The sequence below is a fragment of the Cydia splendana genome, chromosome 19, assembly GCF_910591565.1.
Source record: "Cydia splendana chromosome 19, ilCydSple1.2, whole genome shotgun sequence".
Lineage (NCBI taxonomy): Eukaryota > Metazoa > Arthropoda > Insecta > Lepidoptera > Tortricidae > Cydia > Cydia splendana.
In genome coordinates, this window is record NC_085978.1 from 12,653,700 (window position 1) to 12,674,802 (window position 21,103).

A 21,103-nucleotide genomic window follows, 5' to 3' on the forward strand; every position below is an offset into this window, starting at 1 on the left:
TCTTAGAATAAACTTTAAAGTGTATTAAAAATCAAACCACAAGTTATTTTTAAAAGTTGCTGAACAAATGTTGGTCAGTATGAGGAGTACAGCCTACAGTTTAATTTTTTGCTCGTATTACAGGCCACACCCGGTATAGGTAACGTATTTAATACACGGTAGCTAAAAAATAACTGCATTCCAGATAATTGCAACTGAGCAACTTTTACTATGGAACCAACCCCGAACTCGCGAAAAATTATTTACCCTCCCATAGAAAATGGACCAGCCAAAATGTATGAAACAGCCAAATTTCTTTTCGCCATTTCGGGGTTGGTGCCATAGTAAAAGTTGCTCAGTATAATCCCAAACCCTCCCTGGCAACGGGGATGCAGTAGGTATAGGTAATTCTAGTAGGCCTCAAGAATCCCTTGATGATTTAGCGTCTTGCAATTTTAGGACCTTTCTTTTAATGAACTATTAGAATACACCCAAAATTAAATCACAAAATATACTAGAAAACCGATTATTATTAGGAAAGATTAAAATAATATTTTTTGTCTCGGTCAATAAATTTTTTGGTTGGTTGGTTGTCTGGGCAATTATTTAAGGAACAAAACTCAGAAGGAAATTAACAAAACACTTTTATTGATTCAAACAAGTCTAAGAAAATAGCTACTACAATTAATTAACAATTCAAACACAATAAAATGAAAACATGAAGAATAATGCACACTTACGAAAATAGATTTAGTATTTTATTTATTATTCTAGAATTCATTATGAATAGTAATTATTATGACTTTTTACCTTATAACAAAAGCTCCTATATTATATATTCAGTGCCATCACAGTCATGCAAAGGTGAATTCATCCATAGGCTATGTCAACAATCTACTGATACATACTTGTAGGGCACTAAGGGTTCTAACTTAGATTTTAAAGGTTTTTTGCCATATTACTTATTTCCAGATATTAAGTAAGTATAGAAGTTCATCTAACTAGCGATATGCCGATTTGGCAAGAGACAGTGAGAAAGACCCGCCATAAATGACAATTACTTATGAAAATACAACATTTAAAGTGGCGATTGTCAATGGATGCAAAGTTTGCTTAAAGAGAAGACTCTAAAAACGTTTAGCTAAAATTTACCATTTTGCCCTACATTTCGACGGACAAAAATATTATTAAAAAAACTACCGAACCCGAAAAAGTACCCAGGTACACAAGTATGCAGGGTGGTCACCTCTCTCTGCAGCTGATTACGCAAATTTTTCGGGTTCGGTTGTTTTTTAAATAATATTTTTGTACTTCTTGTGTTGGAAACAATTTGTTTGCTGGACCAGCCCAGCCTATTAGTATAGTTTAAAAACCAAAAACCCGAATTTTCCGTGACATAATTTATGAATGACCACCAAGAATGCCAAAGTTTATCACGTGCTAAGTTTGCCCTTCCTTTAATATGTTTTATCATTTGTCAACAATTCAACATGATATAAGTGTAACTTTATATAAGTGTAACTTTTCCTACGCGCGATAAACTTAGCTAACTAGCACCTTCCAATAACACTCCATTATAATTTCAAAAATATTCATTCACTCAATATCAGTCGCACGCATAATGCCAATTAAAAACAGACATAACATACACAGAAATAAAATTGAATACACAAAGCAAGCTTCCAAACCACGTTTTTGCACCAAAAAATTTGTAAAAGCAAGCATCGACTAGGATTCACACAAGATAAGAAACCAATTCACATTGAAAAATACTTATATTATGGCTACTTATCATAGATATTCTTATAGAATACATAAATAACAATCCATTTTCATTATTTCTTCCGAAATGGTCCGACTGCAATCTCTCTCACAAAGATTGGTGGCATTTCTATTCTTCAACACGAGGTGGTGGCGCTACGCACTTTGCGGTATATTCTCAAATACGTGTATTGCTTTTCAAAGATGTAGAGAAGTATTTGAGCAAATAAGTCGAAGTATTTTGGCTTTTATGAACACCACCGTACGTAGCACGGGCTAATAATGTTCTTATTAATCTTAATATTTTAGAGCCACCAGAACTCATTAAGCAATCTACTTCTTCTATTTCCGAGGCGATCATGTATTAATTTTTATACGTATTATATAGGTGCAACGTATCAATAAATAACTAAAGATATAATGATATAAAGCGGTGCAATATAATCACACTGTGTGAAGTAAAGTAGGCACAATAAGTAGATATAGTACATTTTAAAATAATAATAAATAACTATAATACATTTAAGACACATCTAAAAACACACATAATTTTGACTAAAATACTAACTTTTAAAAAGTTCTATTTGCGGAGATAAACTTTATACAATTGTATTTACACAGAAATCCCGGCCTAGCCTTGTCTTAAAGTTAAACTAAAATACGTATGATACAACTAAAAATTAAACCACTTGGACTGTGGCAAAAGCACTGAATGTAACTTTCTTTGGCGGTTCAGCACTACAGGTCCTTACTACGGACCTTTTCGAGCCATCGTGGCCGTCTCTAGTCTTCAGTACTGGCTTTAAATTAGCCACATCATTATGTGACTGAGCTTTAAACCTTCCAATAGTATTGCTGGGACTGCCTAGGTCTCTCAGCTTGTTGGTTAAGCCTGTGATCCGATGTGATATGTTGGAATAGTTGGTTTTCTTCGGCTCGGTTTTGCTCTTCTCGCTTAACTTTATGGGTAAGTCGAGGTTTTGCAGCGACGCGTATTTGCGAGGGTCTGTGGTTAGGTTGATGTTTCTTTTGATTTCGGTGGTTGGTCTTGGGAGCCTGGGTGGTCTTTGGAGGAAGTTGTTAGGCCTGAAGGGTAGAGGGGTGAGTTTAGGCTTGGGGTCGCTGGCCAGCCGGTAGTATTGGGGCACGGGGTCGATCCTGGGGGGTTTCCGGAGGGTGAGCGCCATGGCCATCTTGGTGGGGCGGGCGAGGCTGTCGAACGCGGTGGTGGAGAACTGCGAGCGGCTGCTCCGCCATTCTTCGCGGTCTGACTCGTACCCAGTCGCCACTGTAACATAGAGAAGTAACAATTAGTGATACATTTAGGAAGAGTCTGTCTAATCTAATCTAGCTTTGCACCGACATAGAAAGCGACAGAGTATGGAAGCCACCATAAACGTCAAGTTCTTATGAACTCTCACTTTGCCCGCTGCCATATTGATGCAGAGTATATTTATTACATCTAAGATTTGTTATCGGACAGGGCTGACATAATCATAACTGATTTAAGTTTAACGTCGGAATTTAAGGTAAAAACAATGAAATTATATCGCGGTAGACCAGTTTAGGTAATTAAATATGATTTAAGTCTCTAAATAATAAAATGAATTTTAAAAAGATGGTATCGGGCTGATGTTTGGTAGGTAGTAGTTTTTTCTTTTCATATCCCTGGCTAGGTAGGTACTACAAAATTTTCGGCCAGGGGCAAAAAAATTAAAAATATTGCGTGTAATGAACACAAAATGCATATTATCTCACCGAAAACAATATGGCAGATAAACAAGAAGAATTACCATAACAATGTAGTGTTCCACTTTGCATCGCGTGACTTGAGGTCAAGTTTACATTTCAAGTCACTGAGGTCAATATATTTTTAATGAACCAATTATAATGCAATGTAGTAGTTTCCTTTAATGTATTAGCGGTATTTTTAATAATGAGACTGATTAAATATTATCTTATTTTTGTTCTAAATTGCCTTATATCGTTAGGTTCAACGCTGCAACGCCGCTAGTATTTTCTAGTACTTTGGGCGAGAGGTGACAACCGGAATGAGGCATAGGTTTTTAGATAAGTACAGTCAACAGGAGAAGTTACTGTACTAAGCGGGCCAGGTGTTCTAAATTATCTTGACGAGAATAATAGCGTGTCAAGGTAACTGTGAACATCTCGCCCGGTTAGCAACTTCTGCTACTGACTGTACCTAGTATTATTTTGTTACTTAAGTTAGTTTCTATTATGTTGTGTGTTTTATGTTGACATCTTATTTTTAGGTTCCATTCAATTATTTAACACGCACACTGCGTGGGACTTTAGATTACAGACATTATTATGTAAGTAGATAAATGAGGTCAGGTGGGGTATCATTATCAACCAACATTCTTATCATTACCAAAATTTAATTTAAGTGAAAAAGTCAATATTGTGTAATAACTAATATCAGTCGAGTCATGTTTGTTTGACCAAGTTATCTTATAAGTTATCGAGTTTACTCAATATCGAATTTTAGCGAAACTCGCCAATATTTGCATTAAATAAATGTCACAAATATCCGTGAAATTAATTTTTAAAAGGTGTTATATTTTGTCAACCTCGTAATATTTTAAAGTTATTACAATTTATTGCTCAACTTAAACCAGTGTAAAAAAAAGAAATTTACTATATAAATACATAGAAAACATTCATGACTCAGTAACAAAAATCCGTGATAGGTAATCACACAAACAAATGCCCTGTATTCGAACCCTCCTGTTTCGTAGGCAGGGTCGCTACCGACTAGGCTAGGAGGCCGTTATGGTACTGGAGGCCTAATTTGCTATAATTTGAGCCTGTATTTAGTTCGCGCTTGTACATTATTGGCGCGAGTGAAACGCACGGGCGAATGATAACAAAATGAAATCATATAGATATAATTTTTAAATCGAAATGTAATTTTGAATTGACCTCCTGGACTATAGTTGGGGGGGTAGTTTTACTGTAATCATCTAGCATCACTCTTAAAGCCGTAACAGACTGCCGTACCGCACCGCGATCTTGGTGCGGTCAAAATATCTCTTTCTCGCTCTCACTTCTCTCTTATAGCTGCGTCCTTAACGCACGCACCAAGGTCGCGGTGCGGTGCGGTAGTCTGTTACGCCTATTATTCTGAAGTCCCTCAGGTCTGCCTCTACATGGAATTAAACCTTTCATTTCAATGCCTATAATTTTGTTGCGTTCGTATAATTGCAAAATTGCTAAAATTGTGTTACTCATATTGCATTTCTGCAACAACATAATACAAATGATGCAAGGTAGCATTCGTCGGATGTGCCAATTTCTAGGGTCACTGTACGAAAATGGCAATAATAACAATATACATATAGTACGTCGGTTCCTCACTCTGCGGCCCTGACCACCGGCAGCTTGGGCCCTGCCCCGCTGCTGGCGGCACCTTAAGTTAGGTTTTTTATAATGTGTTTATATGTATGTATTTTATATTGTTTTGTAAGTGTTTTTTATATATTACTTTTATATTCATGTTATAAAAGAAACTAACTAACTAACCTAAGAAACCTAAACCTAACCTAACTTAAGAAAAATAATAAATAAAGAAAACGATACTGAAAAGTGATTAAAATAAACTGATTCCCTACTCAATTTTTACCATCATCGCGAAGCTTTCTCAAGTACCACCGCCCACACTGTTAACTGTCCATCGGTGCACCTTATTACAAAAGGCATAACGTCCACCGATGGACAGTTAACAGTGTTGCTGTTTGTATGTATGTAACAGTGCTGCGAAAAATCTGACCAGAGGATGTAAATACAGGGTGTTTGGTACATCGTTTGCCAAATTAAAACGGCAGATAGGTTGAGTCATTTGCTATCTTCCCAGGCCTAGAAATTTTTAATTTTGCGCACTTTTTTTTTCCAGCTCTATGCCAGTTTTTCGTAAATTTCAAATTTTTACTTGCGCAGTAGTAAAAAAAACATGGCCATTTTTTTTTTCTAGGCATGAGCAGATAGCAAATGACTCAACCTATCTGCCGTTTTAATTTAGCAAACGATGTACCAAACACCCTGTATACATTAAAACATAATTAGTTGACGTGAAACTTATGGAACTGTCATTAATTATTGCAAAGGAAATTTAAAAGTCCAACAAACTAGGGGTCTCAATTAATACCTAATATCTGGGAGACCGAGTTTTGCTCGGAAAACATATAAAAACTCAAAAATGCGCATTTTCCCAAAAATAAGACCTAGCTAGATCGATTTTTCGCCCCCGAAAACCCCACAATATAGCAAATTTCATCGATAGGTATTTTCAGAAATAGAAGTTAATTGTTTATCGTCACGAATATATCATACTTATATTAAACATAATTATAGGTTTAGGGCTGATTTAGACAGCGGGCGAACTCGTATGTGATTTAAGTTACATTGATATTGGTTACATTCAATTCAGCCGACCAATCAAATACCGCAATGTAATGAAACTCGCATGCGAGTTCTCGCACTGTCTAAATGAGCCTTTAGTGGCATTGCATTGGTGTGTAATTAATAGCTATATGATAGTGAATCTGAACGGCATTGCCGTTGGCAAGTTTTTGCAAACCTGTTCATTGCTAGAAAGATGATACCTAAATATAAGGAAGTGCTATAAGGATAACCGAGAAGTAGACAAACTAAAATTAAGGTCAAAGGAAGCACTTAAATAAAGGTTAAACTAAGATTTATAGGTATAGACTCTCCAAACATATTCGTCACTTATTAACCTTTCATTATATTTTTGATGGTCAAAAATCGTGGGTTCAAAACCTCGGTTGTGCTGATATAGCCTCTTGAGACCCAGAAGCAATGGTTTTGTTTTTGAAATTGGAACCCTTAGTTACACAATAAAAGTTCAAAATAGATTTTGGAATAATATGTACAAAAAATTGTACGCAGGGTACTTAGGATGATAGAGTCGAAAAAATCGTTCTCGAAAAAAATGCAAAAAGTTGATTAAAAATTCAGCCAGGGCAAGAAGTTACAAATAGAAAAAAATAGGTGATTCCGCAGAAAAACGTCAAAGAAAATATAATTGGCCCAACTATTAATTATATATACTTAGGTGAAATAAATAGATGAAAAATATAAAAATGTAATTTCGCGTTTCCGATACTTATTTTTCCCGCTTCTATAAATGGATGACTAAAGGATGCAATAAAATATAGGTATATAAAATTTCGCAGAATATAGCCATTGTAGACATGTAACCAATGAAAATATAAACTTTACCAACTTTATACAGAATCCGTTAGAAGGCTCTATTCCTCACAGCAATTATCACGACACTGGCCAAAGCTGCAAAACTAAATGTCAAACGATCACCAGTATTCAATCAATATTTGTCCCGCCAATTTGGCAATGTGCACAACTTGCACCAAGGCTTTATTTAAATTTTGTATGCGATCCGTACGGAAGCCCGTGCTTGGAATGCCGAGTTCAAAACTGATGTAATTGGTCGGATTTAGTTCGTTGATTTGTATTGGTACGTCTGCGCATTTTGCCTTGGTTTTAAAACGACGTGTAGTTTAAACAATTCATATAAAGAAACGACCTTTTAGATACAATAGGGCAACATTGCAATTCGTCAAGTGGACATTGCAAGTGCAGCTGAGTAGGTATCTAAGCGTTATTTGAGAATGCAGTGCGTGTTAGTTTTTGTTGCGTAAACCGGCGAATACAGAAAATTCAAAATGAAATAATAAGTAGATTAACGCAAATAGGTGAATTAGGTCATTATATAACTCGGATTCATGTGCTTTTCAATATTTCGTAGTATTTTTTGTTGCAAAATAAATAATAAACTAAGTACATATCTAGAAACCTTACAAACCTAACTTAGGTATCAAATTGGAAAAAGCTCTTTTTCCGCTGATAAAGCTTTTGGGAAAAACCTACATACCTAGTACCTATATGTTGCTAAGTAAATGTGAGTTATGTTGTAAGTGTGTACAATGTGCATACACAGTGTGTACACACGTTTCATACGTTCATCATACTTTCTGGATTTAATAGCATAAATAGAGATTAGATACATATTTCGTCGGGTGACAACCAAAAGTCACTAACTAACACCTTTGAAATTATTGGATAATAAACCGTGTTACAAGTGTAATAAAGTGCATTGTTACTTTAATTTTTTGATAGTACTTAGTGACTTTTGCTTGTCACCCGACGATTTATTGGTTGAAAAATAAAAAATCTGTTTAGCCGACTAAATTATGGTAAAATAAAAACACGCGCAATTGGTATCTTGCATTAAAAATTGGTGTCATAAGATCCATATTTAAAAGCCAGTGTTGAAATAGTACTTACATTGCGATACAAGTGCGTAAAGTAGGAAATTCGCAATGAGTGGCGATAAATTGAAACACGATCGAAGAGAGTGTTTTAAATCGACACGAGTTGCGAATTATCTTTTCGCACGTGTATTGTACAGCGTTTTACAGGCCCTTTACATTTTTGACACAGGCACGTATTGTCCTTAATCCCGCCCTAGGGTGGTAAAGTAGTACCCATATGTACTGTAAAGTATCATTTGACACCAATACAGGTAGCTACTAGCTACTAACTGTCACATGTGCTGTAACTGAACACTCACCGGTCGAGCATGAAGGGCTCTCGCGCAGATCTTTCGTAACCTCACACCCAGAACGACGCAAGCGCCTTACGATTAGTGTGAAATAATGTCGTTTTGACATGTGCAAACGTTTGCTTCCTTATATGCGCCTATTAGTGCCTGACGGCGAGTCAAATCAACACCTGCAGGTAATGCAACACCCAGTAACACCGCCACATTAGTATATACCTTATGTACGTCGCGCATTTCAATTTTTACATATGGTATCATTAAAATATTGATATGCTCATAATGTGCTTTCTAAAGCTGAACTGTAAGCTGTCTCAAATTGAGACTCAATATATGATTACATTATTTGAACATATTTTGGCCATCGCTTGTTTGATAGTTGTATTAAGCTGAGTGGGGATCCTATTTTAGCGTCCAAATGTCTTTTATGTCTGCATGCCTTTCCTTTTTTCATGTACTATGTTGTGGCGTTAAAATTATTTCTTCTTTTAAAACTGTGCTTTAATTTACGGCTAGGTAATCATTAAACTCAGTCACTGACTCAGTGCTGATAATATTTCGTTGTTTTTCTTAAAGCTGGACACCAATAGGGAATAGGGATCACCCACTGTCACGCTACAGGCTTTCCTTTTATGACAAATCAGTCGATTTTAAGTACCTACGTAATATGTTAAACAAAAATGCTTTGTTCTTTAAGTAATTGTGAATTCCTAAATAATGTTAAACAAACAATATTTTTAATCATTTAACATAAGTTATTCGATTCTTCAATGTTAAAGACGCAAAACTATTCATGTCAAGTACTCTTAAGTCTTAACCACTTGCACAAATTCAATAAGTACTATGATTATTCCCGAGTTTCAGGAACTAATTCCGAACAAGCCAGTAACGGTCCAGCACTGTGCATTGTTGGCTGGCCAATATGGACGTTTATGAGCCGCAGTTGCGTGCGCGCAGACTGATCGAATCTCGGAATTAACCAGTATAATGTGACCTCGAGAGATAGAACTCGAGTCCCATCAGCTTATCCAATTTTAAGACTGTTGAGCAATTTTCTTCGAGCTTGAAAAGACCGGACAAGTGCGAGTCGGATTCGCCTACCAAGAGTTCCGTACTTTTTAGTATTTGTTGTTGTAACGGCTACAGAAATACCTACATCATCTGTGAAAATTTCAACTATACTACAACTAGCTATCACGGTTCATGATATACATCTTGGTGACAGAAAGACAGACGGACAGTGGAGTTTAGTAATAGGGTCCCGTTTTTCCCCTTTGGGTACAGAACCCTAAAAAAGAAAAGCGAGGTTTTTAACCAAGCCGGGCTAAGAGTATTATTGTACATGTACAGTCTGATGACAATGATCTTCGAGCATTTTTAAGCCGAGGAAACATGAATTTTTAAGCCGAGTAAACGTGCATTTTTAAGCCGAGGAAACATGCATTTATAAGCCGGAGAAACAGGAGGGTGTGCTTGGAGGACGTATAACCAAATGGAGACGCCTAATAATTTTCTGTATAAAACATTCGCCGATTTTTGCGGGGGAGGGGCACGTCAAATGTAGGTATGGCTATTTGTACATAACGTAAAAATAGCCATGTCAGATAAACGTCAGTCCGTACAATGTGTATGACCATTGGGCAGAGAGTTTCGACAGAGTGGAACGCCTATTAATGGCTACTCTGTTTAGTTATACTTATCCTCCAAGGCTTCAAAGGCGGGAGCGTGGGGGACTGGGGGCCGAAAGATCGCAAGTTCTAGTCTTGCCCGAAGCGTTGAATTTTTAAATTTTGCCTTAATATAAATAAAATATTTCCGAAAGTCCAGTCCAAAGTACATTGGTTCCCACGAGTCGTTGACTTGTCTGTGGGTAGCGGTTGGAGTGGCAGCTCTGCGGTCTGCGGCCGGCCTAACATACACTCGTTAAACTTTAATCGAAGGCTTTGGCTAAATGCGTGGCTAGCACTATACTGTATCGTGGTCACTCAGTACTGGTAATATGTATACATACAAGTGGAGGAAAAACAATTTATATGTAGGTACTTAACCTGATTCTTTTTTTCATTGAAAATTATTCTCTACGCTTTGTTGCTTTTTAGGGTTCCGTACCCAAAGGGTAAAAACGGGACCCTATTACTAAGACTCCGCTGTCCGTCTGTCCGTTTGTCTGTCTGTCTGTCTGTCACCAGGCTGTATCTCACGAACCATGAAAGCTAGGCAGTTGAATTTTCACAGATGATGTATATATGTATGATTTCTGTTGTCGCTATAACAACAAATACTAAAAACAGAATAAATAAATGTTTAAGTGGGGCTCCCATACAACAAACGTGATTTTTGCAGTTATTTGCGTAATGGTACGGAACCCTTCGTGCGCGAGTTCGACTCGCACTTGGCCGGTTTTTTGTTTTATATTTAAAGTGTCATTCAATGGAACTTGCTAACTATGTAAACAAAAGTCACTAGTCACTACTAAATTCACCGTTCAGAGACAATTTCAATATGGCGGTTTGTTTACATAGTTAGCAAGTTCCATAGAATGACACTTTAGATACTAATATTTTTGTAAATCTATTAGAAAATCGCGTAGACTTTCTCCGTTACTATTGAAGATCAAATCAAATTTTAATTAGGGCAAGTCAGGTTTGACTAATTATAGAAGCGTAATTAGTTTAGCTGTTATTGTAAGTAGGTCTGCTGATGAACATATTGAGATGAACGTGATTACATAAACTATTTTAATGTATAAAGGCAATAATTGCATTTCGGAGCATTGTTTCGCCACATTCTCTAATGAATGTTATTCTTTTGTTTATTAGTTTTAACAACCTATTTATTAGGAAGATTAATAGTAGATGTAAGAATAGAGTCGTAAAGTCAATATTTATGAATTGAGTTATTATTATGTATTATATAGAAGCCATACCTACCAAATAATGAAATTGTCGCAATCGCAACTTATACCACGCGACCAAAACGTCGTAAGCGTCGTAAAATTCATGTCGCTTACGCGTTTGGGTCGCCAGATTCACGCTCTGCTTCTATGGTTTGATGTCAAAAAAACGTCAATTCATGGCGCAAAATACTGGTTCTCTGTGTCGGTTTTATACGTTAAACGGCATAGGTCAAATTATTCCAAGTAGGTATACCTATGCATTTCTTAGTGAAGGCTTATGACGCCTTATGGCCTTCCCTGAGGTAGAACAGTATGGTTCGACCGTATAACTGAGTCAACTCAGGTGATTCCAGGCTAGCGAGAGAGATGGCACAATATCTTGTTTGTCAATCCAGCTGTGAAAACGCCTGAGAGTAGCTTCATAGCTATGTAAAACTCAATCGTAAAATGAAAATTTGTAGAGAGTTTCTCAACGGCAAAATGCATTCTTTTCAATTCGCATTTCCCACGTAATTGCTGTAACGAATTCATTCAATCAAATTTTGTTGCGATAGTCACGATGCGGATTGAAAGCGATGATGCGAGACGGTAGCTGAATGCATCTTGTGTAAATAGGGAATAAGATATTTTCGTACTGTTGAAGATAAGTTTCACAATCAATCTGAGCAGCTTTAATGTGACATTCAGATGGTGACTGCAACAGCATCAGGGGTCTTCCGAATACAATGCGACGCGCGACTTCGCGCGAATTTTAACTCGTGCGAACGCGAGATCAAACACATTGAGCGATAGCGCGATTGTCAATTAGGACACCTAATCGCGTGCGTTAGTTAGTACGAGTATGATGATGATGATGATGATGATGATGACCGGTAATTACCGTTTACGATCAATCGGCTATTAAAACGAAATTTTTCTTTATCTTCATCTGAGCGCTTTCTGAGTCGCATTTAGAATGGTGCACACAATATACGATATTTTTAGCAATAATAATTGTGACAACGTCAAATTTCTATGAAAATATGATGTTTATTTATAATGACACTCTCTCACTTTGCTATATTCAAGTCGGTGCCAAGTTAGCTTAACGGACTCTACGCAACTAACATAAAACTATTATGCTAAAGATTATCTCTCGTATAAACTACCAGCTAACCAAATGCAATAGGTTGCCGAGCAAATCTTTCACAAGGAAGATTTCTGCAACTGGGTACATGGTAAATATTAGACGTGCCTAATAGAGTGCCCATTATGCTAACAAACTAAACTTGTAGAAATATGGACAGTCCGAGATTTTGAAATACACGGAATAACCCAACAAACTCTAACCACGTATTCCTAGGTATGAGTACTTACTGTAGGTTATGTAAGTAGTTTTTGTAATATAAATTCGTTTAACACATTCACTGCCCCCGACGCACATGTGCGTCCACCGTCATACTAGTTTGTTCCTAGGCCACGCCTCCTGGCAGTGAATGCGTTAATAGTTTTCTGTGAACAAGTGCCTTTTGAATTATATACAATCAGGCGAACCATAGGCATATTGATTGTAGGTATACTTATCTAAATTTATTTTCAAAACTTGTCTATTATTAAATTGTACAACGGTACTTAAATCGCGTATTTAAGTTTTAAGATTTACCTCCGACGTTTAATAATAATGTGCAAAGTGAAAGTTTAAATCGGTGTCATACCTACTATATTGTCTATTCAAAATTTTAAAGATTCATAAAATAAAGCGAATTATATCGCGAATAATGAATTTATAATGAGTAAATCCTGATACGTCGGGATGTATTTTCAATTCGGTCTAAGTATGCGATATAATTCGTTTTTTTAAATTGTTTTATCTCTAAAATATCTATCTGGATAACCAAAGACATAAAAAAAACTTCATTCAGTTGCGTGTGGAATTTAAAGTTCAGATATACTCAAAGTTATACCTAGATATGTAGGTACCATACCCATCTAACGCAGGTTTTAAATTATACGATTTAGTATATTCGCTGTTGACTTTCCTAATGCGTTAGTATATTTGCTCATCAAGTACCAGTTCTAATTGCACAAGGCACTGCCACAGGGCCTAAACTGTTGTTGCTATTGTGCTTGCCCAGACCAATCATTGTTGATCTCCGACTTTTCTTCTCCCAAGTCCAAGGATCTTAATTTTTTTTTTCTCTTAAGTGTTTTCACAAATAAAGACACACTCTCTTTCTGTCTCTCTCTCTTCTGGGTCGCTGAGCTGCGTGACCTTCGAGGGGCGGTGAAAGCAGAACTTCATGAACAGGCCTATAACCGCGAAAATCGAAGTTCGCAAATTGCGGGCATTTTTCTCTGTCACTCTAATTACGCCTTCATTCGAGTAAAAGAGAAAGATCCCCGCAATTTGCGAATTTCGGTTTTCGCGGTAGCCCCTCAGCTTTGGCCAGGTGTGGGATGGCAAATTTTCATACAGATATGATTGTTGATTTTGTCTAAGTAGCAGCTTAATAATGACAAACACAGGGAAAAATCTGTCTCTTACAATCATGAAGTATAAAAAACCGGCCAAGCGCGAGTCGGACTCGCGCACGAAGGATTCCGTACCATTACGCAAAAACGGCAACAAATCACGTTTGTTGTATACGAGCCCCACTTAAATATTTATTATAATCTGTTTTTAGTATTTGTTGTTATAGCGGCAACAGAAATACATCATCTGTGAAAATTTCAACTGCCTATCTATCACGGTTCATGAGATACAGCTGGTGACAGACAAACGGACAGCGGAGTCTTAGTAATAGATACGTTTTTACCCTTTGGGTATGGAACCCTAAAAAAAAGTGACAATCATTTTATCACGCGGATAAAGCCATCCATTATACACCTGCACATTGCCAAATCTTAAAATACCTACGCCACTGTTGAGTTCACGTTACGCTGGTCCAACCACACTTGCGCCCGCGCTACCTAAGACAATATACGTATACGTCGTGCACACGGTAAACGAGCGATTGTTTGTGTTGTACGAATCGCGGATGTTTGGAGAAACATATCCGCGCTCTCTCCGCTTTCTGATGTGTCAACTTTGCGAATGCCTCACTTTTAAAACCTTTTTAGGTTGCATCCTAATAGTTAGGTATTTTCACAACCTTACCCTAAAATTTACCAAGAAGGTATTATATCATATCAAAAATTTCGTACAGTAAGTATATGTTTCGAGAAACTCACTCGTACGAACATTGTGAGAAATAAAACACATTCGAGCCATCAGAGCTGCAGTAAAACTTTAAGATCACTTTTTAGGATTTATGGTAAGAAAAAAGAATTTCAAGAAAATGAACAGCATAACACTATACACCTGAATAAAGGCCGTAACACACTATCGCACCGCACCAAGGTCATTGTGCGACGCACCGATAAGTAAGAGCGAGAAAGAGATATCGCTTTCTCGCTCTTACTTATCGGTGCGTCGCACAATGACCTTGTTGCGGTGCGATAGTGTGTTACTGCCTTAAACCTGACACCTGACTAAAGGATGAAGTAAATTATGCAACACCATGTCTGCGCGTCTGTCACAACTCACAACATAAACAAGAAGATGTGTAAGTATCTGTCCACGTTTACCAATTCATCACTCGGTGATATACCGCTTGTCGTCGTAAAGTATAACTTTTATTACATGGGATTCACGTGAGATTTCCTTAATGTTACATTTGGATTACGACCGCAGCAGTATTACAGCGTTGACGAAGGCGATGTAACTGGATTAGATATGTCAGTGTCAAAACTGACGTTTTTGTTTGACGAAACGTCACTTTTGACACTGACATATCTAATCCATATATGTATATATCGTATCTAGTCGTAATATTTGACGTATCTTAAAGTTCGAATCAGGCCGCATGTCAATTTCCTTGATAAAATGAGTGACGGTCGTTGCCGCATTACAGCAGCATTTACGTATAGAGTCTGTGCGGAAAGAGTCGTGAAATGTATGAGATCCAATACATTCTACGGTTCTTCTCTTTCCGCACAAACTCTAACATTTTAATCTGTCACTCATTTTATCAAGGAAATTTGCATAGACATCGATTAGGTACAAACATTAACACTCCCAAATGTACTGTACATCAGTGGACTTTATTACAAAAGGCATAAGATCCACCGATGTACAGTTAACAGTGTGGGCGATGGTACAATGAAAAAACAAACGACCCAGTGAAACATGTTGTGAGTCTGTAAGTACCTACTTACATGAAAACATCAAATTTATTTCCCCATAAAAAAGGTGTATGAATTGGCACTATAATAATAGGGATAAACAAGAAACTAATAATTTCTAACGCACACGGGAATAATAACCATAAATACTTACTGTAGTACTTATACATCTTGTTAATGATATCGTAAATACGCTTCAATTTCCGTTTAAATTAGGTTTCCACTTCCACTTGTTATAAATCTAACGAAAGACTGACAAATAGGAAGAATATAGGTATTACGTACGTAGTAATAATGGCATAATATTGTATGCAATGTTATGCCAATGTGCACTGTTACATACCTACTTACCTCACGATACGTCAGTTCATCATCGTTTCTGATCTAAAAATAATTGGAGACATAAACAAGCCGAATGCCAAATGAATGGTTGCGATAAAAAAATAAAGGAGGAAAATTATAATTTTAAACCACGCCTCGCAACTGTCCGAAACATCGGTCCAGTGGCTCTAGCAACTAACTAAAAAAAATATCGTTTTTTTCTTTCTTTTTGGACTTATTTAACACGTCTTTAAATGCGCGTAAAGACATCTACTGTAAAAGCACTAGATGTACCTCTACTTTTTAGCAACACCAACGCCCCAGTAATCAAGTGCTACCCCACACTAAATAAATTTTCTACCAGTTACCAAGCATAATTTCTATCGAAATTGCATTTTTTATATTCAAGGAAAAATACAAGTTTTGTACAAAAATGAAGATGATATCTAAATAAAGCATATAATCATGACTGATTGGCTATTGTTAAAAAATCAAACTGTTTGTCCGGTTGATCATTCGAAAAAACAATCGTGACACGTTATTACTTAACTTATAAACACGACTTGTATCATCAGTAAATTTAAACACTTCTCAATACAAAATGACATAATCACCACAGAATCCAACTACTTCTAGTTTTGACCTTGAGTTGTTAGAACATAAACAATAATTTCAAAGGATGTAGCGATGGAATCTGACAATCATCAAGCATCCAAGGAAAGCATTTTGAAATAAATAAAAGGTCAGCTGGTATCCTATTAAAAGAAGATTTAATAATACTAAACAGTATATTTGGAATGGTTGTATTAAGGTCGGTTGGCAGTAGTTTTCCTAAAAACTAGCAGTATTAGTTTTGGGATAGAGTTGACGATCGGATGGAAAATTCAGAAGGAGGTTCGTGATCGGTCAAAATAATTTGAACTTACGGTAATACGTTCGGTCTAACTTACAAGTTTTTTTTTTCTTATTAAAGCGTTTGCTAAAAAGAAGGAGAGGATGTAGGTAACAAAGTCTGATATTTAGAATTCTGAATTTTTAACAATTTAATTAAATCTAAAGTTAGTAAGTATTCAGATTCACATTTGTTGTAACTGAGCGTGAAAGAGAAAGAATGTATCATAGTTTTTATTAAATAAAGTTAGATACCTACTTTTATATTCATGGTTTTCCTCTTTTCACCCAAACATTCCATTTTTTTTCAAACTGATGTAAATCCTCTATGTAATTCTTAATACCATTGCAGGTGAGCCCATTACATAGTTACTACCACAGATTGTTCAAGGAATGCAAATGCTCGTTTGCTCGTTACGTCTATTGTCTGTGGCAGATTTGGTGAGCGAGTGAATGACCGGTTACGAAAGCGATGGACATCTCTGGCCTTGGCTCGGTTGCATTTTAAACTTCGCATTTGGCATTCTGTGTTCGTTCAGGCTGATTTGTAGCTTGACGAAAGTTCTTGTGAAGAAAAAACCTACATAATTATGTCATTTCAGCACATTAATTCAAATCTTATTAAATTTACTGTGATATGTGCATTAGTTTTCCAGTTTCGTTATATTTTAAGTATTGTACAATTGACTTAAATCAACCTGCTAACAAATACGTCAGATCGTTCAAAAATCTTTATTTTAGTTAACTTTACTAGGTTCCTTGGTAAATCTTAAAAAATGTGATTTTACATTTCCTAATTTAAGTAACATTATGGGTATGGTGGTTCTTGGGTGGATGACATCCGGAAGATTGCGGGTCACTTCGGATGAGATTCGCTCAGGACCGGGACAAGTGGCGTAGAAGAGAGGCCTATGCTCTGCAGTGGACAATAAAGGGCTGATATGATGATGATGATGGTTATTTTGTTTGCAAGTAAAACTGACCTGCAAAGTCTTGATTACATAGCCTAGTTAACATTATGTTTACCGTCGTGTAAGACTCCGTTTGTGAAATAGTTTGTAAACCATCGATTATCGGTTGTTTCCTAACACGGCCATTTTCCGAAGTTTCTGCTCGCTGCTAGAAAATTGCTCGTTTACTTTTAACAATGCATCATTAGGTACATAATAGGAAACAATACGCCCACGTTTGTAATATTTATTTCAATTGCTTCATAAAAGTAGTAATTTAATGTTTCTTACTTATTCATGATGTTTTTTCCGTTCGATAACAATCACACCAAGCATCAATAACTTTCTCATATTAACCATTCTAAGTGATTGTTTGTCGGGCTGACAAAATTATGCAACTAATATAAAAGGCTGCGATTTTTTTATGTTCACTACCAGAGACAAGTACTATGTGGACCTAGTAAGTTACCTTTAGATATGGCCATAAGCTTCGAGTAATACTGAAAGAGAATCTCCAGTAGGTATAGTTGTATCACGCTAATAATATATCAACTTTTAATATAATAGAAATAATTATAGATCTACCGATTCTACCGTTTGACTGAGGTAGTAGGAAGCTATTATGGTTAGTTAATAGGTACGAATTGGCTGAAGGCTTGTATTACCTATGTTAAATAAGTAAAACTGTAATATATATATATATGTATTGTAGGTAAGTAGGTATAATGTAGTTTTAACGTTAAACTCAGCTACCTTCTACTATAAAATCACTGCGATACTTCTTTATCAACCTCCAGAGAGTAGTAGACATTTAGTAAAAAAATCTACCCTGTCGTTTAAGTATAGCAGACGCAATTATTCTTTGAGCAAGATAAATTAAATGGTAATATTTAATTAGCATATCATTCTACAATAGGGCTTTAGATCAATTCGTGATTCTTTATTTCCTAGTTTTCTTTGCAAGACAAGGAAGCTCTCGGGTTAGATTGCTAATCAACCGCATTGATGCAAACTTTCTATTGCACGACATTCTAATGAGAGACTGTTAATGATCCAGGATTGCGGCAGGTTTGCTTGTTTACTCACACTTTGTGACTACTTATGAATTTTATGATACTTGTATATCTGTTTGAATGAAAATATACACAGTAAATACGCAACGGATTTCGTCAAATGACATTTAGCAAAACATTCAGGTACACAAACTGCGAAATATGCCAGCTGCGTTCAATGCTGAATAGCCAAATGTATTTGCTGAATAGCCAAATGTATTTGCTGAACCTGCTACGAAATAGACCGAGGATTGCAGCCCCTGTCTCTTAACTGAATTGATGCCCTATATCACTATTGTGTTTATCTCTGGAATCTAAAACTTTAAAAACTAAAAGTGGATTTTGCTATTGATCTGTATAGGGTATGTGATCTCTGACAAAGGCGAGAAATTAAGTGCTTAAAATAAAGTAAATTGTGTTATGGTGACTCACCTTTATTACTGGCCGACCACAAATTGCTGGCACCATTCTTCTTAGGTTTACTATCTCTAAACATGAGGATATCAGGGACTTTGCTCTGTTTGTTATCCTTAGGAACCACATCCGGAACTCTTTCAACATTCACTCTAACGAATTCTCCTTTAAGTACTTTCGTTTGATTATCTTTATTATTTGTAGGTACTGGTGGAGGTGGTGCTTTAGGTTTTTTATGGAACAGCCTTTTCCTCTCGGGTTTGGCTGGTATGTCTACGTTAGTATATATGACACTGTCGATTTCGCCCGGCTCTTCGCTCCTGATGTCTATGAGACTCATCGGCTGATCGAATCGGGAATTGTAATTCTTCTGCTGCACCGTCATGTACGTCAGGTCGTTATCGGTTGTCTGCATTAAATCGAACTCCGCTCGACTCTTCTCGAAACTATAATCGTCGATACTATTTTTCCTATTCTTAAATATCTCGTACGTCTTCTTTTTCGAAAACAAATTATCGCTACTCGCGTAATTGTTGGCATTGTTCGTCAGTCGATTACGCATTTTGAAATATTTGTACGTAAAGTATATCCTTTTAAAGTCCTGCTCGTTTTCGAATTTGAGGGCTATCGCTTCTTTCGTCAGGTTTTTGGTTACGTAAAAGACTAGAGTGTTCTCGCAGTTAGGGTAGTTTTCGACGTTGACGCAATTCGTTATGTCGTCGATGGAGATGTTTTCGTATTTGTTTTTGAGTTCAGAAAATTCTTTTATGAATTCGTCGTCCTTTGTGAGGAGTTGGAGTTGGTCTTTCTCGTTGAAGCCGACGACGATGTTGTAGGTGGAGGGGTTGGTAGGCTTGATGGTGAGGATGTCGAACTGGTTGTTGTTGTGGAGCTTCTGTCGCGCGACGCACGCAGCGAAACCGCCGCTGCGGGTGGTCTTCTTCACCGTCATCGTTCTGTAACAATGGTATTGGATGTTTTATTATGGCATTTTACGCTATATTTAAAAAATAAGTACATGTAAATGGTAAATTTATTTTCAAGTCACTTATGTCTATTTTATTAGGTTTATTTGTAAAAGTACAAACAGCAACACTCTTAACTGTCCTGTCCTTATGCCTTTTGTAATAAGGTTTACCGATGGACAGTTAACAGTGTGGGAGATGGTACGTATAAATAAGTATTTGACTAAGCTATATGGCCCTATGTAGGTATATTCAGGACAAATTGGAAGAGAATGGAAGGTAATATTACTGTAGTTAACTTAAATGAATAATGAGGATAATGCACAAAATTGGTATCTTCGAGGTAAGTAGCTGTCGGGTAATGTAAAATGTTGTTTTGATTAATTTACTTACAACCAAAAAAATTATATGTTGTTAAGAGTAGGTATTAGGATCTTATTATCAAATTACCCACTAGTCCCACTACGTGTAACATACTCGTAAAGTCGTAAACAAAAAAGCAATTTAACCTCAATAATTACGAAAAACATGATTTACAAAATGACGAAAATTTCGCGTTAGAGAATTGGTTCTAGTTATGCGACTTTTGACAAATGTTGCATGTTAAAAAGTTTTCGCGTAATAATATGACGAGTTCAGTGTTGCCACATTTCGCCATAATTCCCACTATTCGTCACTTTATATTCTAACGTAATCTTTATTGCGTTGAGTGAGTTATGAAATTTTGTGTTTTTAAGATGAACTAGTAACCCCGGAATATGTTATTTAGAAACAACGTGTACTTACTAAAGAATACCTACTAAAAGTTTTGGTTTACTTTTGTTTTACTTGTACTATGAATAGGTAATTAAAAGTCTGCCCTTGTAAAATTGCAAGTAGAACCATGAATACTAGACGTAAACTTTGTTTGAAATATACTAACTTACCTACTTACTACCTACCAAGAAATAAACATAAAAAATACGAGCTAAGTTGTCTTCGAAATGCAGACTTTATCAGATAATCACCATAACAAATAATTATACAAATATACAAACCAAATGGCCACTTCA

At 36.4% G+C, this 21,103-nt stretch overlaps 1 protein-coding gene and 1 long non-coding RNA gene across 2 annotated transcripts in view; both read right to left on the reverse strand.

Annotated features, from left to right (window-relative positions):
* LOC134800123 (uncharacterized) overlaps positions 1-21,103 on the reverse strand; it is a 202,404-nt gene that overhangs the window by 149,663 nt on the left and 31,638 nt on the right. The window lies entirely within an intron of this gene.
* On the reverse strand, positions 1,485-20,088 carry LOC134800022 (uncharacterized). The gene is made up of 2 exons (XM_063772460.1): positions 19,105-20,088; positions 1,485-3,028 (listed from the first exon to the last, which is right to left on the reverse strand). The coding sequence occupies exons 1-2, from the start codon at positions 20,036-20,038 to the stop codon at positions 2,421-2,423; spliced, it is 1,542 nt and encodes a 513-aa protein (XP_063628530.1). The 5' UTR covers positions 20,039-20,088; the 3' UTR covers positions 1,485-2,420.